The sequence below is a fragment of the Ixodes scapularis genome, unplaced genomic scaffold (genome assembly GCF_016920785.2).
Source record: "Ixodes scapularis isolate PalLabHiFi unplaced genomic scaffold, ASM1692078v2 PGA_scaffold4__175_contigs__length_147842914, whole genome shotgun sequence".
In the NCBI taxonomy this organism is placed as follows: Eukaryota; Metazoa; Arthropoda; class Arachnida; order Ixodida; family Ixodidae; genus Ixodes; species Ixodes scapularis.
Window position 1 is genome coordinate 85,825,464 of NW_024609879.1, and position 14,100 is coordinate 85,839,563.

Sequence of the window (14,100 nt, forward strand, 5' to 3'; positions counted from 1 at the left end):
AAGCCTGGGTAAGAAAATCTTTAGGAAATCAAAAGTTTAAGACGGGGAAAAAAGTCGGTCAGACGGCGTTTCAAACTCAGCTAGTATGTTTTCTCGCGCGATTAAAACGCCACTTCCGTGCGAAAGTTAGTTTCGTCGACATCTGACTACGTGACAATCCTTGTTTTTGAACACTCACGCGTTTTTGGAACTTCAACTAAGTTGTCCCCCGTGAACTGCAATAATCCTCCGCCCCCCCCCCCCCCCCCCCCTTCCCCCTTCCCGGACGTTTTTTTTTTAATGATGTCGAGTAAGAAAGCATACACAAACGAGCACCGATTTTTATATGAGCCACGCAGGGTCGTGCTACTGCTTTATTATCCGTCAATATGAAGGTGCTGCCCGTTTGCTATTGTTTCTTTATATTACAAAAAGCTGACCTTTCCTTTTGTTTATTTATATTATAGCAAGCCACCCATCCACGCCACTTCCCGGGAACAGTCTGCGGCGGCTCATCACAGAAAATCTTAATCCGAGCTGTCGATGTAACGATTAATCCGCCTGGCAATGGCACTGTATGTTGACGAAACGTCGTGCCATGAACTGATTGCCCGCGAGATCGCATCCCGCGTTCTCGCAGATGCCTTGTACGACAAGCACTGCTCGACGCTTTTGGTGGGTGCCAAAAGACTGTTAGAGATCGTTATTTCCCGCTGGCCCTACCCGAAGAAAGAGAGAACACGTTGTACTGGCCTGTAACAATATTGGCCGCGCATAAACGGTCACCGACGTTTGCCTGTCGCAGGTCATCTCGCTCTTTCACTCGCTTAACAGCGACGGCCCATCGTTGCTTCCATGCTTTGTTACACGGGAACTGGAACATCTTATACCCTCTATGGCTTGCGTTTGAACAACGTACCGCGGAGCTGTAAGCCATTTTCACCGCGTATACAGCACGGCCACCACGCCTAGAAGGGCTCTTGATGCAGCTGGACGAACCGCGACCGGCACCGGACGAACCGGAAGCGTGAAGTCACGTGGTGCCTCGCTCCGGATGACGAAACTTCCGGCTCAAACGCCGGTCACCTATTAGAAACCTTCATGGGTTCAATTTTTTAGTTGAGGGGCCGGCAACCCACCGCCCACGAGGCAGTTTCATGCTTCATGCGGGCCCCGGCACGACACCAGAAAAGCTCCCCCCTTCCCCTCTCCCTACGCCACACAGCACACGACCTACCTCAAACGGGGATTATCTGGCACACTATACTTAGGCAGAGAATGTCTTCCCTTCCTTTTTGCCGGTTCTTCGCCTGAAATTCCACCCCCCCCCCCCCCTCGCCCCCTTCCTCCTTTCGCGTCTTGTCCGCCCCCTCCGTATCGGTTTCGTGACGACTTTGCCCACCGCTGAAAAAGGTTGCCGACCCCCGCTCTGGTTCGATAAACGAAGTTCGCTAAAAGGTTTTCTTGGGCTAGTTGGTTACTTGACATCGTGAAGTAAAAAAAAAGAAAAAAAAGAAGAAAACAGCGCAACTGGGCAACACAGTTGAGTCCCGTCTGTTCTTCTTATTCGTTCTTGTCCAGTTGGGCTGTTATTACCACAAGATCTCTAGCTCGAGCTGACAAAATGACATCTCTCAAAAACCTATAACGTCTCAAGATTCGTTTTCATCACAAGAAACAAAAAGAAAAAAAAAAAAAAAAGGAGTTGTGCTTAGTGTTCATAGCCGTGCGAAGAAGTTCTTAAGATATTTGCTTGTAAGAGGGAGAAGCAATGATTTTTGGCGTTTGTAACATGTACGTTTTGATATAAGATAAAATAAATATACCTAACCCCAAAAGCTCCTATAGCATATCTGAATTCTCTGCACAGACAAGCAAATTAGTAATGCTAATTAGAACGAAAAAGAAATTGAATTGGCGAACGTTTTAGAGGCGTAAAGAAATACAAGAAAATGTAGTTCTTTTTTTTTTTTTTCGCGACTAAACTAAACTACGCGTTGCCAAACGCTCATTGTCCTCCCCAATGCGCGCTAGTGTTCCGAACCGAATGCCAAAGTTTCGAATTTTTCGAAATTTGGCATTCGTTTTGAATTTTTCTGAAATTTACTTAAAGCTTTGGAATGCGATAACGTTTGGTTATGATCATAACCAAACGTTATCGCATTCCAAAGCTTTAAGTAAATTTCAAAAAAATTCAATGAAAAAATGGGGCACGTTTTCGCCGTTTTTGGTTGCTTGCGACACTCGGCTCGATGCATTTGAGAGCTCCGTCGGCTGCCACTTTTTTTATTAAAATTGAGAAAAATCACGTGACTTTCAAATAAGATAGTTCTGAAACTTACGAGTCTGGTTCAAACAGCTAGAGCCAAAGATTGCGGCAGAGAATGAGTGTTCTGCGATTTGTAGTTCATGTTTGCGGGGAAAAAACACTTTTTTTTTTCTCAACACGCGTAGTTGTTATTGTGGCACCATCTCTAATGGCAATTACGTCTTTGGAGCCTTTCTCAGTACTACGTGCGATTTTCGACGTGGACGTCTTTATTAATAGATGAAACATCAATTCATAAGTGACGCACTTGGACCCAAACTTCCTGTGGATGGCGATAAAGACCAGGCCTAGGACAACGCAGAGGCATCCCACCGAGATAAAGGCGATGCCGAAGAACGGATTCCGGGACCCCATCCAGGAGGCATTGGACAGGATCAGCCGCTTGGTGCCCTTGAACTGCGTCACGGGGTAGCCTGGTGTCGACGATGTTAAAGAGGTTTTCCGATGCGGGTGGGGAGCTTACTAAGAACTCGGTCGGCACATCTTCAAGTCGGTTCGCCGTATAGAAGTTAGACTAGCTGATTATATAAACGACTCTACCCTTTACAGAGATCACATACCAGACCATATCCTGAAAGATCGCACCCAGCCAGCGTGCGCTGGCAACTGCAGCAAGCAGAAACATGATTGTGCGAGAAGCACAAACAAAGCAAAGCGTCCCGCGACGCTTTTATAAAAAAAGTGCGTATAATTTGTAGCGGCGATTCTGGGCTGCTCGAATATTTGCGCTCGTGAGGGCAGGCACGTCCAAGAAAAAGTCTTTCAAAGGTATGCTGTTTTTGCGAACCTGTATAAGTGGGAAAGCCATCTCCTTGTGGCCGTGCGTGCGAGTAGGAAATACGCTGTAGACGCAGAGCCTCCACAATTCCGTTCTCCTGGCAGGCCACGTGATCAGACGAAAATGAATAGGGTAATTTCCCAATCCCTCTTAGTTAAGTAAGTAGGCAGGAGTGCACATCTTCGAGTATCGCTTATGAAAGTCTTATCGACGCTTCCCTGGACCACGTGAGGAGTGTACAGAATCTTTTGAGCACGTGGCAAGGATACGGTATTTGACTTCGAGCAGGTAGCGTCCCTTGGGCATGACCTTTGCGAAGGGTCCGTGGTGGTCCACTCGGGCGTACAACTTGCGTAGCGACGGCAGCGTCGCGGTGCGCATCCAGACGATGAACGCCTCGTTCTGGATGCCCCCCGGCATCACGTTGACTGGCATCTGCCAGTTCGGTGGCTTGATGGTGCCGGACAGGTTCATTCCTGCGGGTAGTGCAATCTTGGAGTGCAATTCCATCACTGATACGCTACCAGGAACAATTAAGCGACCCTGTAGTAAATTACGTCTTGAAGGATCTCATGTATAAAGTACGCCTGCAACCGTTTTTTTCTCACGACATTTGTTTTTTTTTTTTGAAGAAAGCGAAATTATTTGGATGCTTCTAAGTGCTTTTTAGAACTTTTTTTTTTTTTTTTTGCAGGCAAGAGGACGGGTAAATGTTGGAACTGGCAAATGTAGAGGAGGCCACCAATATTTACGCGCGTGACGTGCCCTTTTTAGTAGTTATCATATGGCCGGAATAGACCTTTTCCAAAAGTGCGCCCCATCATCCGTAATTACTACAAACCGAACTACATTTAAAAAAAATCTACGCTCCTTTTTGATTGCCGTTGAGTTGATAATTCTACAGATATGTTGATATACATTTTTTTTTAAATATTAACCAGCATTTTTTGTGCATCCGCTTTTATTAAAAATCTCGTATACTTTGGGATCACGTTTATATTTTAATTTTATTGTGTGGACAATGCCAGATTGCTATTTTTATATGTGCCGGGAATTTAGGAATGTATTCTAACGTCTTCACTTTTATGGTTTATACCGAAAGTGGTTTTCTTACTTTTATTTATTTATTTTTTGCTTGATGTCTTATATGACTTTTTAATCTTTGTTTTTATGACAATGTTAAACAACATCAATGTGTGCTAGTATTCATTCTTTACAATTTTATGTGTGCATCCATTTTCTCTTGAGTGTATGTATGTGTCTCTCCGTTATATCTTTTATAAGTATTTTTTCTCTTGTCGAAGTTTAACCTTTAATGCTGTTGCTGCTGGATATTGCCCCCCCCCCCCCCCCCCCCCCCCCCCCCCCCCATTGGACCTTGGTGCCCAGTCAGGCGACACGATCGCCTTTGCACCAAGGTACCATTTCGAGGAGTGTGTACCGCTTGAAAGAAAAAATAAACTGATTGATTGATCTCGTCGCTGCTGCACCAAGTGTCCTACTCAGCCATTTTTTAGGTACATTCTCTGAGCGTTTATTGGACACGAGCGTTGCGTGAGCATTCGGCGTGAACTCGGTTCAGCTCGCATCGAAAATGAGTACTGCGTCAGGGTTCCACGAGAACTGGGAACCAATTACGCGCTTCGTGTTTAATGGATAGATGTTACTGGCTACCCTTTGTAGCGGACGGTAGCTTGCGCCACCTAGCCTAAGTCTACGAAAGACAAGACGAGTGATCAGTCATTGTTGCTTGATGGACTTTTGAAAAGGGTCTATTGGACGAAGGGCCTGCCTGCTCTGTGAAGACAACTATTTGGGGTCTCGCCTTCTACAAGGTTAAAGAAGAAGCGTACACTGCGCGTAGATATTTTTAATATATATCTCGTCGTTTCACGGTTCGGCATCACCAGTTAACCACAGATGTAATGATTTGGCGAAGAAGCGCTTTCATAAGGGTTGCGAATGTCGCCAAATTGCTCTTCCGTTACATCGTTAAGAAGTGCAGACTAAACACACTGCATCACATTCTTTGAGTAATATACGGTTCTTTTATTGAGGCAAGGGTCAAAGAGGTAGGGTATGTTTTAAAGGGTATTTAAACTGTTATGTTCTGTGAAAAAAGAAACAAGCAAAACAAAACAGCCGACTGCAAACAAGATGGACCCCCATTTCCCCTTCCCTTCCCCTCCCCCCATTTTCACAAATCATCCCTGTACTGTCTTGACGAAACAATGTACGAGGGTATAGCAAAAACTGACATTAGAAAAAAATTGCGAATAACGAGCTGGAAGAGTCGTAGCCTGTAGCAGACGTAACACTAAGACACTGTGGATGCTGAGTCTAGTAGCAAAACAATGGCTGTCACTGTGAGTCTTGCAGCACTAGTTTTTTTTTTCAAATTCTCTTTCATCCCGTTTCTTTTTATTTCTACCTTAAATAAAAGGTGAAAGAAAACTTGAAAAAAACGGGGTTGTATTTTTTTGCCAGTTTGCCGCAGACCATGTCGAAATAGTACAACATTGTCTTTTATGGAAACTTGCTTCTCTATCCCCAGCCAAAAGAATCATCTTATTTTATGCGGCGTCTCTTTGGCCCACCTCGAGGAGGATCCTACTCAACTTGTCGCCGCTTCTGTTCAACTATATCTGACCTTCGGAATACCTCTTTGCGAGGTATTCCGAAGTCTACGGGATATCCAGTGAACCAATGACCCCGACGTCCGCGCATGGGCGGAATAAGGAGAAGGGGACGCGCACATGTATGCCGCTCATGAGCACTCGTTTTGATGCGGGGATAACTAGTTTTCACGTAGACGGGTGAATGAAGATAAAATTCTACCGCGTTGAAAACATTCCTGACGTGAGTTGCAGTTCATACGCAACTATTGATGGAACATTGAAATAAATTTTGGGCAGGGATAGATCGGGACTTTACTAATCTCATATTGTCTCGTGCGCCAAAAGAACCTGGAACACGACAGTAGAAAACCAAAAGCCTGCATTTCGTTAAATTTTTAATATATAGCGGACTATTTTGTACCTCCTTTCTTTTGAAAGTTCTCGGCCTTTTCACTGTAATGCATCCGCGGTGTCGAACCAAGCTCCAGCATTGGACAAGAGCACTGGGTCACTCGAACGTACACACTCGGCCATCGACAATCAATTCGTCGACGAATATTTGAATCCGCGTCCGTGGTCAATAATGATTGCCGTGCCACGGCACTCATGTATTACCCCTTGCGAATGACAGGTTCCAAGGTGCACTTAAAAGGCACGGCGGAAGCTCGAAGTCATCACCTCCTGTTGCCCAAGCACGCCACGAACAGGTGGTTTCTCATTTTCTTTTTCGAGTTGAGAATTAAAGCTAAGGAGTAAAAAAAGTTGAAATATCTTTTCGTGACCGCTTTAAGTTTCAGCTCGGTAGCACTGCAAGAAGATGGCCGACCCGGGCCTCTAATCTGCACACTTGGCGACAACGTCGGCGAGCTGTCCGGCTGCCGTCATTGACCGGCAAAGCGTTTGACTTCGGCGCTGGCCAATCACGGCGGTCCAGTTCCTCGCCCACGTTTTCGCCAAGTGTCCAGATTAGAGCTCCCGGAGTATGCACCAACACAGTGTTTCCACACCAGGTGAGGGCACTGCGCGTGCGCAGAAACCGAATTTGGAAGGAGTGAAGCGTCTGCGCATGCGCACTACCGATAGCAGCGCCACCTCACCGGCGGGAAGTCAGAGAGTTGAGTTGGTCTATACTCCGTTCTGCACCAAGTCCTGCCGCAGCCAACGCTACGATCCGACGGTACGAATCAGGCAGAGGCAAAAGCGCATAGTCACGCAATCGTCACTTTCGTCTGCTCTCGTCTGATTAAGCAGTCGCTCACAGTGACCGCGGCGTGGCACTGCGCTCTTGTCCACGCGTGATCGTTTTGTCCGGTGCCGAAAGTGCCGTGGTGATGCTTTTTGCGAAGCTGCTTGATTGGTGGAGCCCTGCATATCCACGGATTGATTATTGTTAATTATAAAAATGTTTATTTTCCGTCAGAAACATGTATGACGGAGGGAGACCGAGGAAAAAATCTGCTTAATGCAGCTTGACGGGCCCTCGACCCCTTTCTTACATATGCCAGCAGTGGCACAACAAGTAATCCAAAAAGAAAGTCAAGAGACAGACTAACTATTTCAGAGATGACAACAGGACAATATTACAAAAACGTGCGACTATAGAGGAGGCTAACAAGAACAATGTACACCCACCGGCAATATGAAGGTGAACACCTTACCTAGTTTCTTGCCTGTTTTACGGCTCCCTAGAGCTATATTAACTCTCAACGTCTCAAATGGTACGTGGCTTGGCGTCTACACTTTGCGTTCTAGCCCTTTTCTGGAACAGAGCTTGTTCCAAAACTTGCAGGAGGGTCAATAACAAGAAGAGGGCTGTTCACCTTTATATCGCCTCACGGGTTTACATAAGTACTCACAAGAACAGCATTATTCAACTTAGCTAAATTGAGGTTATGAAACATGACAACTAAGCTATCATATTTGGTAAAAAAAAAAACTCGGATATTTTTACTGATGTTGAGAGAAGGTTAATGTGAATAATAATAAAATTAAGCAGTCGAGGAGGTCCATATATTAACATCTGATCACCGTAGGTGGTTTTGCGAATAGGGAGTATCCAAATTTCCGTGTTTCGAGTAGGATATGTTGCTTCTCTTGGCGAGAGAGACACCAATTCACAAAAGGCATGAAGATTCGTTTGTACTTCTGATTTATAGGTCATGCATAAACAATATTTGTATAATCTATTCACAGGTATCAAATTTAAACTTTGAAAGAGAGGTTCATTAGAATGATATCGTATGACACGTTACAAATACTTCGCAATATTTTCTTTTGTATTACAAATATTTTGTTTAAAATTGTATTTGTAATATTACCTCAGACTAAGAAGGAGTAATGAATGTGGGAGAGAGCTAAATCATTATAAATGATTAATTTCAGATTTGTTGGGAGAATATGGCGATGACGATACATAAAGCCAGCGACTCGCGACAATTTTACCGAAATATCATTTACGTATTCATCCCAACTCATTCGATCCGTGTATATAACGACAAGCCTCTTAAAACTAGAGGAAACTTATATTTCTGTTCCATTTAAAACAATATCCCTAGTTATATTATTATTCTTATTTCTTGGGCAAAATAAAATTGCTTTTGTTTAGCTATCACTGATTTTTAAAGCATTACATTGGCTCTAAGTAGCTAGGTCCTTCAACGTTTGATTTGCTTTAATTGCTAGTTCCTGACAGCAGTTACCGGCAAAAAATAAACTTGTATTATCAGCGTAAATTACGCATTTAATACCTTTATTGATATCGACAATATTGTTGACGTATGAATAAAAAAAGCGGGTGATCCACGGGTATCCGCGGATCATCCGCGGGCATCCGCGGTCAAATGACGGATGCGGAAAAAAACGAATCAGATTTGGCGGATTGCGGATAGGATGCGGGTATTCGTGGTCCCGAGTCTACGTTTTTGCAAGGCGGCCCATAAACGTGTGCGACCCTAGAGTGTAGAGTGAATAAGTGAGTGATAGTAGAAAGTTCATCATCGAATGTTTCGTGGGAGCTAATTACTCTTCGAAAGAATGTTTACACCGGGGAGAACATTGTTCTTTACGCCAAAGGAAGATTTGATTATCACTTTAAATCGCTGTAGTGCGTTGCATTTCAGGAAACAACGGCTGTCCCCAGAAAAAGGGGAAAAATATGCAGAGGCATCAATCGCGCAGGGAAAGCGCGTCCTTGTTTGAAAGGGAAACTGCGGAAAACTTTTTTATTTATGCAAAGTAATCCCAAGACGTGCAAGCCACAAGAAAGCAGAAGAAGCCTCATCGACAAGTTAAACTTGGCGTGCGTGCGTGCGCGTTTTTTTTTTATCTCATCAATTGGCAAATTGCTGCTAAGTGGGCGGTTCGTAGCACGCAGTTACGGGTTCGTGTTTTGAACTGAAAACAATAAGAAGTGTTGCCATTATTGAATACTGTCATATTTTCTCAATGGCGTACTCATTCCTTACCACGTATAAACGAGTACTTCAGTGTGGTGAGTAACCGCCCTTCTCTCCCAGCCTATTGTTTGAACTAAAGGAAACGATACGATGTTACTAGTGGATTTTTTATTACCTTTAATGGTTAGAAAATACGCGTCTGCTTGAAGTCTTTTTCGCATAACATGCGATAATCTTTCCAACGACGCGAAGTGCCTTAAGAAGAATGATCGCTTAGAATATAAATGCAATAAAACAAAATACGATAAAATAACTTTCACCGTGATCTACTCAAAAAGTCCTTTATATAAAATTTTTAAACACTTGCGCAACGCGTAAGGTGAAACACAGCCACAGCTGAGGTGTGACCTCGGAGTCACTAAGGTGTAATTTTGGAGCAGATGTACCGAATGAACGGTAGAGGTGCGAGCGCGTGCCCTAGAGTCCGCGTAGGCTGTTTCGTATTAAACCGAGTGATACTCCGCACGAAAATTCTCTAGTATTTTAGAAACAATGAGGGTGTATTCAGTAGAGAGCATTTCAGCTGTCTGCATAAGGGGAAGGGCGTGCTTTCGTACGTCACTTTGGTACAAATAGTTACACGGGTTAAACGAAAAGCGCCGAATTAACGGGGACAAGGAAGTAGACAGCACGAAGTGCACTCTCATATGAAGGTTCATTGAAACAAATACGCACTATTGATACCATCTCTCGGGCTCTTTGTTTAGAAAATAAAACTCTGTATCTGTCAAGTGCACTGACGGGGCACCGGCGCACTTGCTTTCCTCTTGCTTTCTGGTGTAGAAATTTCACACTTTTATCTGCTTACCTGCCTCGAATTGTTGTTTGAGCTAATTCTGGGTCACATGTCACCTATACCAGTGGACTGCCAGATTGCCCGGCGGGGACAGTTTTGCTGACCATGTAAGTTGTCTTGCTACCATGCATGACCATGCGTGCTATCTTGCTTGCTTGTCATCTTGTTATCAGTGGCTCGTGGAATGTTTTTGCTGAGTGCCGAAAATGGCCCGCGTCGATTTGGAGCGTGGTCGACGGCGGAAAACCGCGAAGTGTCTCACTAACAGCTAGCGCTGTAATATAGGTGAAACATAAGCGAGCGCCTTATAAGGTACTATCCAGACGCTTCTTTTCTTCTCTCACGATTTATTTTGTAATATAGAATGAATGCGCGCATCGCGGTTCGGGTCGGAGAGGGTCTCCGAATTTAGGAGATGGGTTCGGATGCGGATACGAGGTCTGCGGCTGCGGATCCGTTGCGGATAATCAGACTGTTATTCGCGCGGTGCCCTATTGATTGCCTCCATCAAATCGTAGCGTCGGCTGCTGTCTGACAATGTGAAAGGAAGTATAGTTTTCACGGTCGTTGTCTAAGCAGATTCAGACCTTCCAACTCGAGAATATTCGGAGGGCCCGGTCGTTACCGGGCGGATTCTTGAACTTGCGGGTGCGATCCGTGGGCCACGAGATGTCGTCGAACAACAGGCCCATGTCCTTGAAGTTGGATGGTCCGGCCAAGTACTTGAGCCTCAGCGAGTCTGCAGGTAGTCATCAGCATTCGCGAGGAACAGCCATTTTTATGTTAGAAAATAGCAATAAAAAGTGTCAAAAGAAGAAAAAAAGTCGTTTATTGCTTTGCTACTGTGCTCTTAATCACTTCGGTGAGCCGCATTTTTTTTTTCTCCAAGGAGACACGGAACAGTATTGCTTTTGAACGTCAAATTCTTCATTCAAACAAACTGACTCAAATATTACGACTTTTTTATCTGTAGCTTCAAGGAGAGAAAAAAATGACCGCATCTTTACGTGGTGAATGATGTTGATTGGGGCGAAGCTCTGGTGGTGCTGATGATACTGTTTTTGCGATTATATACGCATTTGACCGCAGCGCCCTCTCCTGTATAGACGTTGAGCGGCTACATGCAACGTTTCATCCATGACATCTCCAGCTCTTGAGTTACTACCACTTCTCAGAGCCCCCTACTCGTCTCGCAGTCGTGGCCGAGTGGTTAAGGCCATGGGCTGGAAATCCATTGAGGTCTCCCCGCACAGGTCCGAATCCTGTCGACTGCGCAAACACTTTTTTCTTTTTTTAAGAAGACAGATGGGATGGCAATCGATGTGAGCACGGACGCCGCACGGACAAAGTTAGACCCTAGGGAGCGTCGCCCCTAACATAATGACGACGATTACGTCCACGTCATCACGATGTCGATGGAGTCACCCAGGTGTTACCCAGCATAATAACGGTTGAATGCTGCTCACGGATTGAAATGAGCACTGCTATCAGTTTAGGTACGTGTTCAAAGCTGCTGTAGCGAGAATAGCCAAGCTCTATCAATATGCTCTGTGCTTAGCACCTAAACTCCGCATTGGCAACCCCAGCGCGTGAATACGACGAACATCGACGGTATTTCTTTGGCCACATATTGCACGGTCACTTGTTCTGTTTCCCGTTTGAGGGTGTGTACTCTGTTGGCCTTTGTTTTTGTCATTTCCTGCGATTGCATTTGCGTAAAAAAGACAAAAACAAATTCTCATATGCTTAAACTATAAAAGAAAAACATTCCCTCTTAGCCGTAATTAGCACAAGCAAGAACATTATTTTGCAACTTTTTGATAAATATGTTTTTTTTCTCTACTTGTTTTAGGTGTTAATGTCACGTCTAAGTAAAATCCACCTCTGCAAAAGCCGATGTGGTTGAATGTAAGTAAATTTTCAATATTAACACCAAATTAAGTTACAAAATAAACGCCGAAAACTAGAATCTTCGGCAATAATGTACTGCACTCGAACATGTTGTCGAAAAAAAAAAAAACCTCGGGGGCGATAAACATATTTGTTTTCGGTTTTGGTCGCATTCACGAAGTTATTGTGGAGTTTCAGCATATCGCTATTTTTGTTAAATATTGCAGGTACCACGGAAGATCGCACTGCAACTTTCGATGCTTAAAAGTACGCTCAAAGAGTAGTTGCGTGGTCACAAACAGCTTTTTTTTGTAAAACCTTCCACATACAGGCAGTTTTTCATCGTTAAAGCACAGTTTAACAATTCACTATAATACGCGAATTGAAGTTGAGAAAGGTTTCACATTGTTCCTGGATTTCTTATGTTTCCGGGATTGCTATCTGAGTTATTACCTAACTGATTTTCTAGGTTGTTGAGGTAATTATTGTGTATGTTTAATTTATGTGTGTTTTCAAGTCAATGATTCTCTTTGCGCTGAGTCACTCTTATTGTTGTTATTTTGTTGTAGTACTACGTCACAATTGGTTTTCATATTTTTTTAGATATTACTCCACTGCTGGTTTTTGTTTCTTCTTAAGGAATGATTCACACGGTAGCCTTTAACTATCGTTGACTACGTTACGCCAGACTACTCCGCCGTTATCAAGATAATCAAACGACGTAACGCTTGATCGCCACAGTAACTTCCGTGTGAATGGGCTTTCATTACAGGAAAAAGAAAAAGGCGGTGTGTCTATACTCACACATTGTACGAGAGTCAATCAGTATAATGTAAAAGAATATATCAGCAAATTAATACAAAATGCTTTTGACCAGAATGCAAGTATTGAAAGTGGCAGTGAGCGTGCTGCTAGCGTTTCAGAAGTCTAATTTATTTCTACGTGAGCCTTCAGGCAGATGTAATTCTTCGGCCTCATAATCCGTCGAGCTACGTCCGCAGATATCACTGTGATTGGCACTCTGAATTATGCCGAAGAAAGTAGACGCACAAGGTCTTAAAGGCCGACCTACAAAACCATTTTCCGCGTGAGAAGAGGTTTCCTCCTAGCCACCCAGAAAGCAGGAAACCCCTTTTCCTTTCTACGGAGACTAGCTTCCGGACCCGCCCTTTTCGGAGGAGGAGGAGGAAGGAGTGCGAGAGGGGAGGGAGCGAAGGTCGCTGGGGAGCACTTTCCTACACTGCGGAAAATGGTTTCGTAAGTCGGCCTTTGAGCTAAAAAGACATAGCGAATTACTGTTGTTGAATGTGAGAAAGATAGTTATCAGTTCTCAGCTACTGCACCGAAATCAATCACGTAGCAGTCGCACCAATGAAGTCGCAGTTCTAAAGAGTACAGCTTATAAAAAAAGTATTAAACAAACACCGCTTACAAAACGTAATTGTAATAATTAGCCCCCAATTTTTAAGAACAGATTACCACGCATGCCTTTTTTTCTACTTTGTTTTTTTTTAGATCGGTAACATTGCTAGCCTTGTCAGTTAGGAACGTGACTAGACCAGCTCACTTGCCAAACTGTCCATAGACGCTGCTTCCACGCGTAGTACCCCCCCTCCCCCAAGGGTTCGCCTCCCGTCGTTTGAAGCGCCACGCTTTTGAAGATGGTTGTTATGGTAACTACAGTCTACTCCGCAAAATACACAGGCTTCAAAGCGTGACCTCTAGATGGCGCTTCGAAAGTAGAATGACGTCAATAACTAATAGCAACCGAAGTCCAACTGTATGACATCAGTTTGGGTAGCCAACTTTTCTTCGAAGCTAGCATTGGACTACCGGAAGCGACTCGACCCCCAAGGAAGAATCTACTATGTGTCGGGCGTGCAGGGAGGAGGCTGAGAGAGTAGAGTGTGGGTTCTTATGAAAGCGAGGAGTCGCGAGCGCTACAATATATTATATTTTACATATTTACAAAAAAAAAAAGGAAATCAACGTGAAGGTTGTTCGTCCGTAGGTAAGGCCGAACACTGGCTCACTCTCGTGCTATCTATATTTTTTGCGTGCCTCTCGCGCATCCCTGCGTCCTCTTCTTCTTTGTGATCGTAGATCCTACAAATACTCCCCCCCTAGAGAGGAAGCGGCTTGACGAGCGTTGAGTTTTACGCTGTTTCTTGAAAACGAACTTTCTTTGGAAGTCTGTTACTCCTTGTGGGCACAGTGAGGAGATCCACGCTTGAGGAAGGTTGCGGACATTCCTG

The 14,100-nt window shown here is 44.3% G+C and overlaps 1 protein-coding gene across 1 annotated transcript in view; it reads right to left on the minus strand.

The window, feature by feature from the left end:
• Positions 1-2,420: 2,420 nt before the first annotated feature.
• Positions 2,421-14,100, minus strand: part of LOC121047656 (cell cycle control protein 50A-like) — a 29,121-nt gene continuing 17,441 nt past the window's right edge. Inside the window, exons 4-7 of the mRNA XM_042293620.1 lie at positions 10,581-10,694; positions 3,356-3,562; positions 2,556-2,721; positions 2,421-2,451 (exon numbers count right to left, since the gene is read on the minus strand). Of these exons, the coding sequence (XP_042149554.1) occupies positions 2,421-2,451; positions 2,556-2,721; positions 3,356-3,562; positions 10,581-10,694 (518 nt within the window). The remainder of the gene's footprint in view (positions 2,452-2,555; positions 2,722-3,355; positions 3,563-10,580; positions 10,695-14,100) is intronic.